Source organism: Hemitrygon akajei, chromosome 20 (genome assembly GCF_048418815.1).
Source record: "Hemitrygon akajei chromosome 20, sHemAka1.3, whole genome shotgun sequence".
NCBI classification, from domain to species: Eukaryota; Metazoa; Chordata; class Chondrichthyes; order Myliobatiformes; family Dasyatidae; genus Hemitrygon; species Hemitrygon akajei.
The window spans coordinates 72,664,920-72,682,749 of record NC_133143.1 but is presented as its reverse complement, the minus strand read 5'-3'; the positions used below and the strand labels follow the sequence as shown (position 1 = coordinate 72,682,749).

At 40.4% G+C, this 17,830-nt stretch overlaps 1 protein-coding gene across 4 annotated transcripts in view; it reads right to left on the bottom strand.

Annotated features, from left to right (window-relative positions):
* Nucleotides 1–2,884: 2,884 nt before the first annotated feature.
* hycc1 (hyccin PI4KA lipid kinase complex subunit 1) overlaps nucleotides 2,885–17,830 on the bottom strand; it is a 153,605-nt gene continuing 138,659 nt past the window's right edge. For 3 of the 4 annotated variants that reach the window (XM_073024619.1, XM_073024620.1, XM_073024618.1), the window contains one exon: nucleotides 2,885–3,992. In XM_073024619.1, the coding sequence (XP_072880720.1) occupies nucleotides 3,478–3,992 (515 nt within the window). In that variant the 3' untranslated portion in view covers nucleotides 2,885–3,477. Of the gene's footprint in view, nucleotides 3,993–11,702; nucleotides 11,990–17,830 lie in introns of all 4 variants that reach the window. The other variant, XM_073024621.1, reaches the window with a different exon arrangement.

Genomic DNA, 17,830 nt, shown 5'->3' with positions numbered 1-17,830 from the left:
TGCTAGAGTCGGTTATCAAAGATGTGATAATAGCACATTTGGAAAGAGGTGAAATCATTGGACAAAGTCAGCATGGATTTGTGAAAGGAAAATCATGTCTGACGAATCTTATAGAATTTTTTGAAGATGTAACTAGTAGGGGAGAGCCAGTGGATGTGGTATATTTGGATTTTCAAAAGGCTTTTGACAAGGTCCCACACAGGAGATTAGTGTGCAAACTTAAAGCACACGGTATTGGGGGTATGGTATTGATGTGGATAGAGAATTGGTTGGCAGACAGAAAGCAAAGAGTGGGAGTAAACGGGACCTTTTCAGAATGGCAGGCAGTGACTAGTGGGGTACCGCAAGGCTCAGTGCTGGGACCCCAGTTGTTTACAATATATATTAATGAGTTAGACGAGGGAATTAAATGCAGCACCTCCAAATTTGCGGATGACACAAAGCTGGGCAGCGGTGTTAGCTGTGAGGAGGATGCTAAGAGGATGCAGGGTGACTTGGATAGGTTAGGTGAGTGGGCAAATTCATGGCAGATGCAATTTAATGTGGATAAATGTGAGGTTATCCACTTTGGTTGCAAGAACAGGAAAACAGATTATTATCTGAACGGGGGCCGATTAGGAAAAGGGGAGATGCAACGAGACCTGGGTGTCATTGTACACCAGTCATCGAAGGTGGGCATGCAGGTACAGCAGGCGGTGAAAAAGGCAAATGGTATGTTGGCATTCATAGCAAAAGGATTTGAGTACAGGAGCAGGGTTCTACTGCAGTTGTTACAAGGCCTTGGTGAGACCGCACCTAGAGTATTGTGTGCAGTTTTGGTCCCCTAATCTGAGGAAAGACATTCTTACCATAGAGGGAGTACAGAGGAGGTTCACCAGATTGTTTCCTGGGATGGCAGGACTTTCATATGAAGAAAGACTGGATCGACTAGGCTTATACTCACTGGAATCTAGAAGATTGAGGGGGGATCTTATTGAAACGTATAAAATTCCAAAGGGATTGGACAGGCTAGATGCAGGAAGATTGTTTCCGATGTTGGGGAAGTCCAGAACGAGGGGTCACAGTTTAAGGATAAAGGGGAAGCCTTTGAGGACCAAGATGAGGAAAAACTTCTTCACACAGAGAATGGTGAATCTGTGGAATTCTCTGCCACAGGAAACAGTTGAGGCCGGTTCATTGGCTATATTTAAGAGGAAGTTAGATATGGCCCTTGTGGCTAAAGGGATCAGGGGGTATGGAGAGAAAGCAGGTACAAGGTTCTAAGTTGGATGATCAGCCATGATCATACTGAATGGTGGTGCAGGCTCAAAGGGCCGAATGGCCTACTCCTGCACCTATTTTCTATGTTTCTATCAACTTCTCTTTCCAGGTGCATATATATCTTATCCCTCAAAATCCTTTGCAGTAACTCACCTACAACAGCATCAGACTTGCTAGCCTATAGTTCCCAGGTTTTTCTTTGCTACCATTTTCTGGAGATTTGTTTACCTTCATATCTTATAAGACAATCAGCACCTTTCTCTTCTGTAAAGTGGAATATCCCCAAGACCTTGCCATTTAATTTTCCTTGTCACAAAGACTTCATGTCCATAGTAAAAATAGTAGAGAAATATACAAAGTTTTTGTAAGTTGTGAAAAAATAATTTTCCCTAATCTCTGGAAATTAATAGCAAGTTATATAAAGCAGAAGGTCTGTGTGTACCAGAGATGATAAAGTCACCATGCATAGAAAATTTAAATTCAAAGCAGAAAAGCAACTGGTTGTAATACAAACAAACATTTGTCATCAAGACAAATATAGAAAAATCCACAAAGATAACCAAATTCTATTAGTTTCTTAACAACATCTAACCAATTATTTTCAATTTGTTTTATAGTGAAGGTCAAAAAATATTCAAAATCACATTCACATAATGCAATGATATTTAACAATACTGTTGCTTTAATTAGTTCCCCTTGATAATCCAGCCTTCAAATTTCATAGAACTTCACATGAGGTCATTGCAACTGGCTCCTCCTTTATCTTAAACTATAGAGACTAAATCAAAACAATAAAGCATGGAAATTGATAATGGGGGATATTAATTACCAGAAGTGCTGAACATGATTAACATTTGTCGAAGTCTCTGAACTAATACCTTAACATACAAAAATAGTCTAATATCAGATCAGAATCAGAGTCAAATATAATCACGTATCCTAGAAAGGTAATGGCATTTATTAAATTATTTAAGTTCTTGTGATATGATACCTACATGACCCTTTTATTGGAATCTCAGCAGAGGCCATGTTATAGATGTGATTCATGGTTCCGTATAAAATTATCTTTCGATAATCACAATTTGCTTTTGATGAAGTAAGAAAAAGGACCATGTCTTTTTCCTTTGCTCTTAGAATCCAGCTTTCCTTTAGAAAGAATTATTGAATTCAGAATAAAATGTCATGAAATCTGAAAGCATATATTCCACTTCTATGCAAGAACTGTATGAGTAACTGCTGAAAGCAATAGTATGTCTAGCTATTATTATTGACAGGAAATTATAACAGTTTTAAAAAATCTATTTTAAACTTTTGCTGCTCTCAGAAATATATTGCTAAGAAAAAACATTTAAACAATTCAGAAATTAATATGATTCAAGTTATACAGCAATTTGTCCAAGGAAGCTAAACCTGAAGTTATCTTTTGCAAAATAATTTCAATTAATTTTATTCCCCAAATGTATTTTGGCTTTGAGGCCATTTCTAAACTGAACAATTGAACAATAATGTGCTATTTAAATACAATAAGCCATTTGTCTGGAAACATCAAATTAACATTGTATATTTTTGTTCAGAATACTTACGTGACAGCCTGAACCACAATAATGGGATTGGTTTTTGCAACTTTCCAACAAACTCTTTTATTTGTTCCACAAGTTAGCATTTTAATTTCTAGAGCACATTGAGATTAACAATGAAATTCTGAAATTGTTAACGCAAGGAGATATCAGAAATAGGAATAGGTACTGACTTCAGGCAGCATTTGTTTGTAAAAAAAAAAGTCTTTGAAAAAGGCACTGAAGCATATGTACAGATTATAAATTCAAAAATGCATGCAGGGTGAAAGATCCAGTTAAAATTCATATCAAAATTCTACATGTACAGTATATAGCTATTTCAAAGCTCACAGCTTTTATACTATAGTATTTTTTCTCCCTTTGAAATACAATTCAATTAAATGTGGTAGAAATAATTAAACAGATTACAGCAGAAAAAATATTACAAGGCCAATTCTTCAATGTTCATGGTTTTTTACTATTCTAAAAGAGTCAATTCTTCAAAATAGGTCAAGCCAAAATTAGAATATTCATTAATATACACATTATGCACCTTACTTTTCATTGTTCAATTTTACACAGGTACATTAAGAAATTGAAAATATTTGCTTAATAAAAAATTCTGGGGAAAAAAATTTTCTTTAATATCCAACTTGCAAAGTTACATATCTGTTGAGAGATGAACATTAAAATTCATTGAACATTGTTGCTTCTGTTGTGTGATGGAGGCCTGAAGGTCGCGATCTGACACAAGTCTATCATCCTGAAGACTACAGGCTGACAATCTGTTTGATTCTGCTACATTTCTACTTCCAATAAACACTCCACTAACCTGTTCAAATGACTTACTGAAGAGCACCGTCGAGGTGTTAGCCAGACTCTGACTTCCAGATTTAGGTAGGGACTGGCTGTTTGTTAGAGTCAATCTTTTCATGGACAAAAGGTCAAGATTCTCACTCACAGCTCTTTGAGACTGGTGTTTATGAGCAAGGTGTACCTGGCAGGTTTCATCTGCTATTTCTTTGCCTGGTTTGCTACCCAGTGGTTGCCACTGGGACTTTCCAGCAGATACTTTGTTATTAGTAGTTACCACAACTGTATTGGAAGACGTGGAATAAAATCTTTCATCTACTTCAGTGATGTTCATGAGTTCCTCCTGGACTTCTAAAGTTGCTTCTAGAAAAAAAGAGGACAAAATACCAAAGATAGTATTGATCCAAACTGTTTAATTTTCCTTTTAAGCCAAAATTCATTAAATGTTTCCTCATTTTCAGACCAAAGGCATCCTCAAACATGCATGTTGAAACTTTCTCCAAAGAAAGTGAAAATGTAAAACAGGTAACTGTCACTGATAGCACTGTAGGAAAATATTCCAGCATTAAAATATTTAACCTGAACTGCTGAGTGGGAACAGAGCAAATGTGTTTAACACACATTTTATAAGACCAAAAGAGCAAAAAGGAGCAGAATTAGGTCATTTAGCCCATCAAGACTACTTCGCCATTTCATCACTTCTGATTTATTGTCCCTTTCAATCCCATTCTCCTGCCTTCTCCCTTTAACCTTTGACATCTTGACTAATCAAGAACCTATCAACCGTTGCTTTAAATCGCATTGAAGATTAGTGAGCACAGGAGTAATTATTGAATAGAATCTAGTGTAAAATAAGATTGCTTAGCAATTACAGTTTTAGATGGGAGAACTGCAGCTTAGCTATTCAAGGCTTGATGTAACAATTGGGTTTGGAATTTTATCAGCAGGTTAATTGAAGCGGAGATTGGCTGGGTGATGTTTTACTGATACATAGGTATCATCTCAGAATCAAATATGACACCAAGAAGGCAGTTCGATTTCAAGTAGATACCAGAGAAAGATCAAGTCTTTTAACTAGAGAAAGGAGTTGTAGTGGAAATGTGTTCAGATACAATTGAAAGTGCTCTTTAGGTACACAAATTGGCAGATATTGTACAGCCTATATGTGCTTTGTCAATTCAGTCAATACAAGTTGAATACGGACTAAATAAGCAGTGATCTAATCACAAACAAGAGAAAATCTGCAGATGCTCGAAATCCAAGCAACACACACAAAATGCTGGAGGAATTCAGCAGGCCAGGCAGCATCTATGGAAAAGAGTACAGTTGACATTTTGGGCCAAGACTCTTCAGCAGGACTGGAGAAAAAAAGGATGAGGAACAGATTTAAAAGGTGGGGTGAGGGAAGGGAAAAATACAAGGTGACAAGTGAAACCAGGAGGAGGAGGGGTGAAGAAAAGAGCTGGGAAGTTGATCGGTGAATACATGGATACAGGGCTGGAGAAGGGGAAATCTAATAGGAGAGGACAGAAGGCCATGGAAGAAAGAACGGCGAGGAGCACCAGAGGGAGGTGATAGGTAGGCAAGGAAATAAGTTGAGAGAGGGAAAAGGGGATGGGGAATGGTGAGCAGGGGGTGGCATTATCGGAATTTTGAGAAATTGATAGTCATGCCATGAGGTAGCCTCTAACTACCAAGACAGAATACAAGGTGTTGTTCCTCCAACCTAAGTGCGGCCTCATCGACACAGTGGAGGAAGCCATGGATGGACATATCGGAATGGGAATGGTAAATGGAATTAAAATGGGTGGCCAGTGGGAGATCCCACTTCTTCTGGCAGATGGAGTAAAGGTGCTCGGCGAAGCAGTTTTCCGATCTATGTTGGTTCTCACCAATGTACAGGAAGACACACCGGGAACATCGGACACAGTGTATGACCCCAACAGTCTTACAGGTGAAGTGTTGCCACATCTGGAAGGACTGTTTAGGGCCCTGAATGGTAGTGAGGGAGGAGGTGTAGGGGCTTGCAAGTATAAGTGTCAGGAGGGAGATCAGTGGGGAGGGACAAATGGATAAGGGAGTCGCAGAAAGTGGGAGGTGGGGGAGGGAGAGATGTGCTTCGTCATGGGATCCCATTGGAGATTGTGGATGTTACAGAGAATTATGTGCTGGCTGTGGAGGCTGGTGGGATGATAGGTGAGGACAAGAGAACCCTATCCCTGGTGGGGTGATGGGAGGATGGAGTGAGGGCAGATGTGTGTGAAATTAATGAGATATGGTTGAGGACAACATTGATGGTGGAGGAAGCGAAGCCCCTTTCTTTGAAAAAAGAGAACATTTCCTTCGTTCTGTACTGCAAAGCCTCACCCTGAAATCCAATATGGCGGAAACGGAGGAATTGAGAGAAGGGGGCTGGCATTTTCACAAATAACAGGGTGGGAAGAGGTATAGCCCAGGTTGCTGTGAGAGTCCATGGGTTTATAATAGACATAAGCTGGCTCCAGAGGTAAGAGAGATTGAGAAAGGGGAGGGAGGTGTCGGAAATGAACCAGGAAATGAAAAGGGCAGAATGGAAGTTGGAGACAAATTTGATGAGTTAACAAGCACTGCATGGGTGCAGGAAGCAGCACCAATGCAGTTGTTGATGTAGCATAGGAATAGTGGGGGATGGACACCAGTGTAGGCTTGGAACATAGACTGTTCCATGTAGCTGACAAAAAGGCAGACATAGCTGGGACCCATACGAGTGCCTATGGCTACACCTTTTGTTTGAACGAAGTGGGAGCAGCCAAAGAAGAAATTATTAAGAGTGAAGATGATATCCTAGACAGAGGAGAGTGGTGGTGGAGGGGAACTGGTTGGGTCTGGTGTCCAGAAAGAAATGGAAAGCTTTGTGGCCTTCCTGGTGGGGAATGGAAGTATACAGGGATGGGACATCCATGGTGAAAATAAGATGATGGGGGCCAGGGAACTTTAAATCATTGAAAAGATCCGAAGTGTGTGAAGTGCCACAAGTGTAGGTAGGAAGGGACTGAACTAGGGGGAAATGAAACAGAGTCGGGGTATGCAGATATGAGTTCTGTAGGGCAGGAACAAGCTTAAACAATAGATAAGCAGGTTTGTGGATCTTGGGTAGGAGGTAGAAATGGGAGGTCTGGGGCTCGGGAGCTAGGAGGTTGGTGGCAGTGAATGGGAGATCCCCAGAGCTAATAAGGTTGGTGATGGTGTGGGAGACAATGGCGTGATACTCCTTAGTGGGATTGTGTTCAAGAGGTAAGAGAAGTTGTCCGAGAGTTGTCGCTGGGCCTCAGCAAGGTAGGTGTCAGTATGCCAGACTACTACAACATGCCTTTTATCTGTGGGTTTGATGGTGAGGTTAGGATCAGCGCAGAGAGCATGGAGAACAGAGCATTCAGATGGAGTGTTGAAGTCAAGACAGTTGATGTGGAGAGCAGGCAAAAGCCCAGGGTGGGGTGTCCAGGAAGAGGGAGTGTTGAAGATGGGAGAAGGGGTCATCGGTGTGGGGTGGAGAGTCCTTGCCAAAGAAGTAGGCTCAGAGACGAAGGTGGCAGAAGAAAGACACAGTATCATGGTGGGCACGGGACTCACTGAGGTGTCTGTGCAGGGGGACAAAGGTGAAGCCCTTACAGAACGTTCTGACTCAGAGAGGGGAAGGTCAGAGGGAATAGTGAAGACCTGGCATGGATGAGAGCTTGGATCAAAAGGGGGAGGGGGAGGGGGAGAGAGCTGGCAGGGTCTGAGGAGAAGGGAGGTTTGGGGTGTTCAGGGATAGCGGGGAGAGAGGAAGATGGAGTCTCCAAGAACCCAAGAGCTGGGGGTGATGGTGGTACCTGAGAGAGATAGGATTGCAGAATGGTGGTGGGAGAAGCGGAGACTAGGATTCCAGCTGCAGCACGTGAAGTCCGAACCAGGAGGTCAAAGTTGGAGTCCAAGTCAGAGGTTGTGCAATCAGCACTTTGAAGGTGTCTGAGGTCGTTGGAATCTGCATTGATGGCAGTGGAGTCCGGGTTTTAAATCTGCTCTGGATTGTTAGAGCTACTGATATCGGCAGCAGGATCGCAGTCTGGAGGCGTCTGGACCTGGCAGTGTTGGAGATGACAGGTTCTGTGGTCTGTAGACGGCTATCTTCCAAACCTTGCAGGACGTGAGAAAGTCAAAGAACTGGCGACTGAAAGTATGGATCCAGCAGAGGATAAAGTAGCAGCCAGGTCCATTGCAGGCAGTGGAGAGAGAATCCTGGAGTTGTGGAAGTGACTGGGATAGGGACACCAGGTACCTCCTCATGGCAGAAAGTGTGGCGCATAGAACGCAGTGGGAGAAGCAATCAATGAGTGTGAGTACCAGGAGTCCTCAGAGAATCTTAAAAGTGGGAAGCATGAAAATGGATCTGGAAGCCACGTGGTACAAGCTGGTAGTAAAGACATATTCCCAGAAAGGACACATGGCTGTGGTAGCAGGTCTGGATAAGCACATGGTTGAAGAGTCAGAGGGCCACAGTGGTCTAGCTATTTTCACATTACTAATATGTAATATTATAGTTTAATTTTTTTTCTAAAGAATCCTATCAGGAATATATTTAAACTATAGCAGACATCCCACCCTGCAAAAACTCTTTTCAGGGAGGTAGCACCATCAATTTGCAGGAGACTCCCGGGAGAGGTGGGATGTCCAGCTAGCCAGCTAGTTTAAATAACGTTAGCTATGCTAATGAACAAATGACACCTGTTAAACTCACCTCAACATGTCTTTTACATTTTAACTCTCCATGGGCAATAGAAAAGTCACTGTTGCAAACAGTGCAGCGAGCAACACTGTCATTATTTTTGACCCCTATTAGGCAGGGGTACACTTTAGTGTAGTCTGGGGTGAAGTATGTTTTTTTGGAACACTCTGCCATGTTGCACGCTCTCTCTCCCTTCCTTTGTCTCTCTCTCTCTCACTTTCAAAAAAATCGATTTCCGGAATATTGTATATAATTTGTGGGCGTCAGGGAGCCACTATCAATATGCGGGAGACTCCCAGAACTTCCGGGAGAGGTGGGATGTCTGCTATAGAGAAGCATATTTTTCACGAAACCCCTACTTATGAACCCTTAAGGCCTTTTCATACCATTGTTGACATGGTTATTTGGAAAAAATTTGCAGTTTTTGGGAAAAAAAGAACAGCAAGTATTTGCATCTGAGAATATTGTGTACGTATTCTTTGATCCACAGCATCTGCAGTTGTATTTTTAAGTATTTGCATCTAATGTGCATTTCTGCTACTATAGCAAGATGAGAGAATAAATTTAAAAACAGCTTCATAAGTTGAGCTGGAAGGGGAGGAAAGAAGCAAAGTAATCCTACATAATCACTGATTTGTGATTCTGGAGATGTAGACTGGAACTGTAGAGAAATAATTTGGAATAAGGAAGCTCGTTAGAGAAAATGTAAGAAAATAAGTACACCCCTGGAGCCAATTAATGTTGATGCACATGACATTACCATTTGAAGACTATGCCTTTAGCTTGAAAATACCTTTCTTAAGCTTCCCACTTCCATTGTCTCACTTTCCTCTTTCAAGGTACTCATAAAATTGTCCATATATCACAATAGTTCTTCATATGATTCAATGATGAATTTTGCCAAGTGCTTATTATAAATGCTATATAACACAAGTTGCTGTTGTTGCAGACTTGCTTCTTAGGGTTGAGAAAGTACATAATTTTGCAAAGGAATTTCAAAAGACTGAAATATGCAATATCTAAGTAAGCTTCCATGCAAACATTAAGATTTATACCCAAAGAATAAAACTATTTTATGTGATTTGTTTTAAGCATGCCAGTTGTACACTGATTTAGTATAATGACTGCAGTTAAATTCATACAAAAATTCTGGCAGTTAACATGCAGTAAATCAAAACTGCATCAGATTGGACTGGACTAACAAAGCAGATGATCACCAAAGCATGTACAATTGTCAAGTTGAAGGGCTGAGGTTAACTGTAACCACATCAGTAGACTGAGAATTATAGCCACCTGGGTAAAAGTACCCTGTATCTAGGATATAGTGAGGTTATATGCAAGTTCAGTGGTTGAATGTGGTACACAAAATCCATTTGCACTTCAACTATAAATGGGAAACAAAACAGAAAATTCTGAGAACATTCAGCAAGTCAGGTACACTTGTGGAGATCGAAACTGAGTTACAGTTGCAGACTGAAGTGAATTCTGAAGAACTGTCAAAATGTTTCATTGTATACAAAACAGAAGAATTCTTAAAGAACATGGTATATTTAGGAGCAAGTTCTTGCCCAACACTTCATGCTATACATGCAGATATTAACTTTTAAATCATTTTGGGTAGTTCCACCCATGTTAATGTTACGTATTTTAAATGAGAGTGCATCATACACCAGCATGCCCAGAAAATCAATGAAACAAACATTTCCTTGTCAAAATTACATCTGATGGTTACTCAATTTCAGAGATTGTATTGAGAATTCATGAGATTGATAAGAAAAGATGCATTTTGAAATTGTAATATTTTTCAATACTGATTCAGCACAGTGGACTTTGCTAGAAGTGTGCAGTTTGGCAATAAGCATTTGATTTTTAGCTGGCATGTGATGTACAGGCATCCACACTGGACTTCAAAGCGAGTAGCTCTGGGTTTGAATTCAGCCTGCCCCTTGCACACTTTCTATCTGTGTTAAGTATGAGTTAGCAACTCTGCAAGACGAAAATGCTAAAGAAATGGCAAGGTTGCCGCCCGATACACCACAAGGTGCGGAAAGGAAAAAAAAACATTTGATTTCTCTAAAAATATATTAAGTACAGTACTGTGTAAAAAGCATTGGTGTATATATATATATATAGCTAGGGTGCCTAAGACTTTTGCACAGTACTGTATTTGTCAATGTGGAGTGAGTTTGTAAATCTGGCAGGAACAAAGGATGCTGGGAATGACACAGGTGGAGCGCTGCGGAAGAGGTGTGGGACAGGTGGCAGGAAAAATGTGCAAGGGGCTTGGGGGCGGGTGGCGCTGGTGCAGATACACCCAGCCCTAGAGACATCAGGCAAAGTAATTTGATTACAAACAATTGGTTTATTGATCATGACAGAATGTCTCTCTGGTGCTTCCTGCTCCCTTCTCTCTCTCTTCCCCTTTTCCTAACCATGATTCCCTTCTCCCTGCTCCCTTCCCATTCTCAGTCCACAACAGATACCCATATCAGAATCAGGTTTATCATCACTCACATATTCCATGAAATTAGTTTGTTTTTTTGTGGCAGCAATTCAGTGCAATACATAAAATTACTACAGTACTATGCAAAGCCTTTGACTATATAGATACCCAAGCTTTGCACAGTAATGTATATTTTTCCAATAAAGAACTACAGATATGATAATGAAAGAAAACTTCATAATTCAATTATATAAATTAGAATACCACCTAAAATTTGTCAGTTTAGGAGCAAAATTACATTTTATAGGAACAAAATATTTACTAATAGTGTGGTTTCTTTGAGCTATCCAATAATTCTTTGCAAACATGCAATTTCAAGTATCTGCTACCAGTCATAAGTTTAAGGAACATTATGCAATAAAAAAGGAAATTGCCCAATATTCTATATTTAGGAAGAGGAAGCTGCATTAGTTGTTGCATATTTTCCATCTAGAAGGCTGCAGTTGAGTTCTGTGCAAATGGTTAGTTTTTTTCTCAAGAAACCAAGTGTTATCCCTTTATGCTTTCAGTAGAAACTGTTGCTTGTAGTATTTTTATTCGAGAAATCAATGGGTTAATGAGCATTACTCAGCTATCCAATGTTCTTGAGTATCGATTTTGAGTGGTATTTAATTACATCTCTGCAGCCAATGGTTTTGAATAAAGTTTATAATAAACAAGTTAGGTTTTTAGTGCTCTTTGATACATGCTTATGCATTAATAGCCATAACTGCGGATCATGCATAGTTGACCTATTATTAATAAGATTTTGTATTACGTTTAGATAGAATTCAATTTGGATTCCCAGAATGTAGTAATATACAATTAATGCCCAATTCCCAGATACCTTTGGGTGCTCGTCTAGAACACTCAGCTAGTACTAGACTCTGCTAGAGGAATGTACTCCATCCTCCACCTTTTTCCTCAGAGATTTCTGTCTCTTGACTTCTTTGCCATCTGTTTTAGGATCTGAAGCTGGTTCTTGCACACCCTGATAATGCTGAGAATCATTTTCTGTTTGTATTTTGCTTCTCTCCCCATTATCATGTTTATCTTCTGACAGATTTGCCACATTAGAGTCTGATAAAGCAAGGTTGTGAGTTTCGACTGAGTCAGAATGGTTGGTTGATAAATCTAGAATTAAAGATGACAAGATGTATAATGACTGAAACACAAAGGAAGAAAAACACCACAGAAACAGCAAAAATAAATGCTATAGTTAATTTCAGATTAATGAACACTTTTCCAAAACAAAGAGGGAAGTTATAATAATTAAAACAAGTACACAATGAAACAGTATAATGATACTGAATGCTCTTTCCTTAATTAGGACCTAGCATTTCTAAAAATACTTCAGAATTGTCAAAAACCATCAGACATATAATGTTACATTAACATTCACACTTCTACTGCTCATAAATTTCAGATTTAGAAATTTACAGGAGTAGCCAAAGCTTTCTCATGAATTCAAAAGGAAAATGTATTACTGATTGTATCTTTTGTTAAAGTATTATCCCTTCCATCTGACAAATTAGATGGCTGAACTAGCACAATGCATTAATTATCTACTGCAACATAAAACAACAATAAATACTGTATAATCTGGGCCTATTAACTCACTTGCACATGCATTTACACTATCACTTCACATGAATAAAGAATTACATTATTTAATTTGAAGCAGGAAATTGCCACACAGAATGGACAAAATCAGACATTCCCACAATTTTCTGCCAATTAATCATCTTGTTGCTTAATTTTCCATAAATCAAAACAAAAAAATCATATTCTTGGTAGTCCACAGATAATTATATTTGAACTACCTTGGATTTATTTTAAATGTTATAGTTTTGCAGGAACCATACTTTATTTTCATGATGACATCACTTTTAAGTAGAGTGGTGGTCACCTTTCAGAATCAAGTGTCAAGTGTTAATGTCTCAGAGCAGGAATTCCTCTGTAGACACTTTATATCAACTTCAAAGTACAGGCGTAAATTCAACCTTCAGGACTCAGATCAACGTATAAAGTGTGTGCATTTTCGGAGCAAATACTCCATTCATTTTCAACTGAATGAACTAAGTGCAAACTGAGCTTCATCAAGTTAATGTTTGTGACTGAGAAAGATGAAAAATCTCCAAATTAGGGTACAAACCAAAAGAAGAAACATATTACTTCTGGTCAGATAGAAATGTAAAATATTAAGCATGCGCTATGATTAAATGAAGAGTGCAAATGCTCAAGATAAGTGTAAGTATCCTAGTATCTGCTACACCACACACTTGTCTGCAGTTACTTTGTCATATTTATACACACACTAGTACTTCATACAGAAAGCGGGTTTTTGCTTAAACTATGGTTCTGTGAAATCTTAAAATTAAAAATTATAACACATGTCACTGAGACTGCCTTGCACAATACTACCATATCCAATTCTTTGTTTTTGACATTGATCAAACCATTCTCTTTCACTGTACATACTTCCATGTAAAATTGTGTGCTCACCTGGTTATAACCTCATTCAGCCACAGCTAGAGAATGTCCCACAAGGTCTCATCAGGTCTTGCAACCACGTTTCCCCACCCCCAGATCATTGAGGAATATTACTGCTTTAGACCACAAGACCAAAAGACATAGGAGCAGAATTAGGCCATTCAGCCCATCGACTCTCTCTGCCATTTCATCATGGCTGATCCCAGATTCCATTCAAACTCATACACCTGCCCTCTTACCTTATCCCCTAATGCCTCGACCAATCAGGTATCTATCAATTTCAACTTTAAATATAAGACCACAAGACACAGGAGCAGAATTAGGCCATCTGGCCCACCAAGTCTGCTCTGCTATTCAATCATGGCTGATCCTTTTTTTCCCCTTCTCCTCAACTCTATTTCCTTTAATGCCATGTCCAATCAAGAACCTATCAATCTCTGCCTTAAATATACACAACAACCTGGTGTCCACAGCTGCCTGTGGTAACAAATTTGACAAATTCATCACCATTTGGCTACAGAAATTTCTCTGCGACTCTGTTTTGAAAGGGTGCCTCTCTATCCTGAGGTTGTGCCCTCTTGTCCTAGGCTCTCCCACCATGGGAAACATCCTTTCCACATCTATTCTGTCTGGGGCTTTCAACATTCGAAAGGTTTCTATGAAATCCCCCCCTCATCCTTCTGAACTCCAGCGAGTACAGACCCAGAGCCATCAAATGTTCCTTGTATGATAACCCCTTCATTCCTGGAATCCTCCTCTGGGCCCTCTCCAATGCCAGCACACCTTTTCTAAAATGAGGAGCCTAAAACTGTTCACAATACACAATGTACAGAGCTCAGAAAAAGAGACACAACAGACTCTTAACATCGTAAAACAGTGAATTATTTGTTATGTCTCCCCTTTTGCTGTGAAACGGGGACACCTCTTTTTCCCTTATTAGGGACAGAGACAGCCTGTGGTACATCAAATTACTGGGTGAATGAGTAGTCTTTGGGGTACTGCAAGTCTGTGTCTTTATTGATGCTTTGCTGCACACTTGAGTGCATGGTGGGGGGCGCCATTGCTTTTTTTAACTGGTGGGGGAGAGCGGATTGCTGCTTTGCTGCTGCTTATGCGTGGGTGGCGGGAGCTGGGGGGGGTCATTGGGGTTTTAACATTTAACTGTCATTCGTTCTTTGGAGCACTCCTCTGTTTTCATGGATGGTTGTGAAGAAAAAGAATGCCTGACATTAAATGTACCTTTGAAATTTGTAACATCCTTATTTGTGTATTCTAGACCTCTTCAAATGAATGCTAGCATAGTATTTGTCTTCCTCACCACCGACTCAACCTGCAATAACATTTAGGGCGTTCTGCACAAGGGCTCCCAAATCCCTTTGCATTTCAGATTTTTGCTTTTTCTCCCCATTTAGAAAATAGTCTGCGCATTTATTTCTACTACAGAAGTGCATGGCCATGCATTTTCCAACATTGTATTTCATTAGCCACTTTCTTGCCCATTCTCCGGATCTAAGTCCTTCTGCATCCTACCTGTTTCCTCAACACTACCTGCCCCTCCACCAATCTTTGTATCATCTGCAAACTTGGCAACAAAGTCATCTATTTATTCATCTAAATCATTTTCATACGGCATAAAACAAAGTGGTCTCAACACCGACCCCTGAGGAACACCACTAGTCTCTGGCAGCCAACCAAAAAAGGACCCTTCCATTCCTACTCACTGCCTTCTTCCAATCAGCCAATGCTCTAGCCATGTTCGTAACTTTCCTGTAATAACATGGACTCCTAATTTGGTAAGCAGCCTCAAGTGTGGCACCTTGTCAAAGGCCTTCTGAAAGTCCAAATATACAACATCCACTGCATCCCCTTTATCTATCCCACTTGTAATCTCCTCAAAGAATTCCAAAAGGTTCATCAGGCAGGATTTTCCTTTCTTAAAGAGTGGAGTGTAATTTTCTAGTCCTCTGGCACCATACCAGAGTCCAATGATTTTTGAAAGATCATTTCTAATGCCACCACAATCTCTATTGCTACCTCTTTCAGAACCCTAGGGAGCAATTCATCTGGTCCGGGTGACTTAAGTACCTTTAGGTCTTTCAGTTTTTTGAGCATCTTCTCTCTTATAATAGCAACTGCACCTCTCCTCTTCCTTTACACGCTACAACATCAAGCATACCGCTAGTATCTTCCACAGTGAAGAATGATGCAAAATACTCACTTAGTTCATCAGCCATCTCCTTGTCCGCTGTTACTATTTCTCCTGTCTCATTTTTTAGCAGTCTTATATCGACTCTCCATTCTCTTTTATTTTTAACATACTTGAAAAAACTTTTACTATCCACTTTGAGATGATTTGCTAGCTTGCTTTGATATTTCATCTTTTCCCTTCTAATGATTTTTTTAGTTGCTCCTTGTAGGTTTTTTAAAAACTTCCCAATCCTCCGTCTTTCCACTAGTTTTTGCTTTGTTGTATGACTTTTCTCTTGCTTTTACAATAGCTTTGACTCCCTTGTCAACCACGGTTGTACTATTTTACTATTTGAGTATTTCTTCATTTTTGGAATACATATATTCTGCACCTTCCTCATTTTCTCCCCAGAAACGCACACCAATGCTGTTCTGCTGACATCCCTGTCAGTAGCTCCTTCCAACTTACTTTGGCCAACTCCTTTCTCTACCTCTAATTTCCCTTACTCCACTGAAATATTGCTACATCGGGCTTTACTTTCTCCCTATTAAATTTCAAGTTGAACTCAATCATATGGTGATCGCTGGTTTCTAAGGGTTCTTTTAACTTAAGCTCCCTAATCACCTCTGGTTCATTACATAACACCCAATCCAGTACAGCTGATCCCCTGGTAGGCTCAACAACAAACCGCTCTAAAAAGCCATCTTTTAGGCATTCAACAAACTCACTCTCTTGAGATCCATTACCAAACTGATTTTTCCAATCAACCTGCATGTTAAAATCTCCCATGACTACCATAACAATGCCCTTTTGACTTGCCTTTTCTATTTCTGTCGTAATCTGTGGTCCACCTCCCAGTCACTGCTGGAAGGCTTGTATATAACTGCCATCAACTTCCTTTTAACCCTTGCAGTTTCTTAATTCAACCCACAAAAGATTCAGCATCTTCCGATCCTATGTCACATCTTTCTACTGATTTAATGCCATTCTTTACCAGTAGAGCCATACCACCCCCTCTGCGTACCTTCCTATCCTTCCAATATAATGTGAAACCTTGGACATTCAGTTCCCAACTACAACCATCCTTCAGCCACAATTCAGTGATGGCCACAACATCATACCTGGCAATCTGTAATATAGCAACAAGATCATCCACCTTATTTCTCATATTACATGCATTTAGATACAACACCTTGAGTACCGTATTTGCTATCCTTTCTGATTCTGCATCCCTAATGATTTCATACTCAGCCTGTTGGCTGCAACTAAGACCCATCACCTGCCTGCCCTTCCTGACAGTCTGACTGCACGCTATCTTTAACTTCACCATCCGTCCTATCCTGAGTCCCTTCACTGTTTCCCACCCCTCTGTCAAACTAGTTTAAACCCTCCCTAACAGCTCTAACAAGCCTGCCCACAAGAATATTGGTCCCCCTCGGGTTCAGGTGCAGCCCATCACTTTTGAACAAGTCATATCTCTCCCAGGCAAGATCCCAATTATCCAGGAACCTGAAGCCCAACTCCCTGCACCAGTTTCTCAGCCACGCATCTGCCAGATCATTCTGTTTCTACTCTCACTGGCATGTGGCACAGTAGCAATCCAGAAATTACTACCCCGGAGGTCCTGCTTCTCAGCTTTCTATCTAGCTCTCTAAATTCTCTTTTCAGGACCTCATTGCTTTTCCTTCCTATGTCATTGGTAGCAATATGTGCAAAGACATCTGGCTGCTCTCCCTCCCTCTCCAAAATGTTGTGGACGTAATCTGAGACATCCCTGGCACCTGGGAGGCAACATACCATCCGGGTGTCCTGTTCACGCCCACAGAATCTTCTGTTACCCTCACTATGGAGTCCCCTTATCACTACCATTCCCTTCTCTTCTCTTTCCCTTCTGCACCACAGACCCATGCTCAGTGCCTGTAACCCGGTTGCCGTGCCATTCTCTTGGGAGGTCACCCCCACAAAAGTATCCAAAATGGTATACTTGTTTTTGAGGGGAATGGCCACAGGGTGTTCTGCTCTAACTGCCTATTTCCATTTCTCCTGACAATCACCCAGCTACTCGCCTCCTGCAACTTCAGGGCGACTACTTCCCTATAACTTTGATCAATTATATCCTTACAGACTTGGCCTCCACCACAGTCTGTAGCAGAGCATTCCACAGATTCACACTCTTCAGCAAAAAAAAATTCCTCTTTACTTCTGTTCTAAAAGGCCACCCTTCAATTTTGAGGCTGTGCTCTCTAGTTCTGGATACCCCCACCAGAGGAAACATCCTCTCCACATTCACCCAA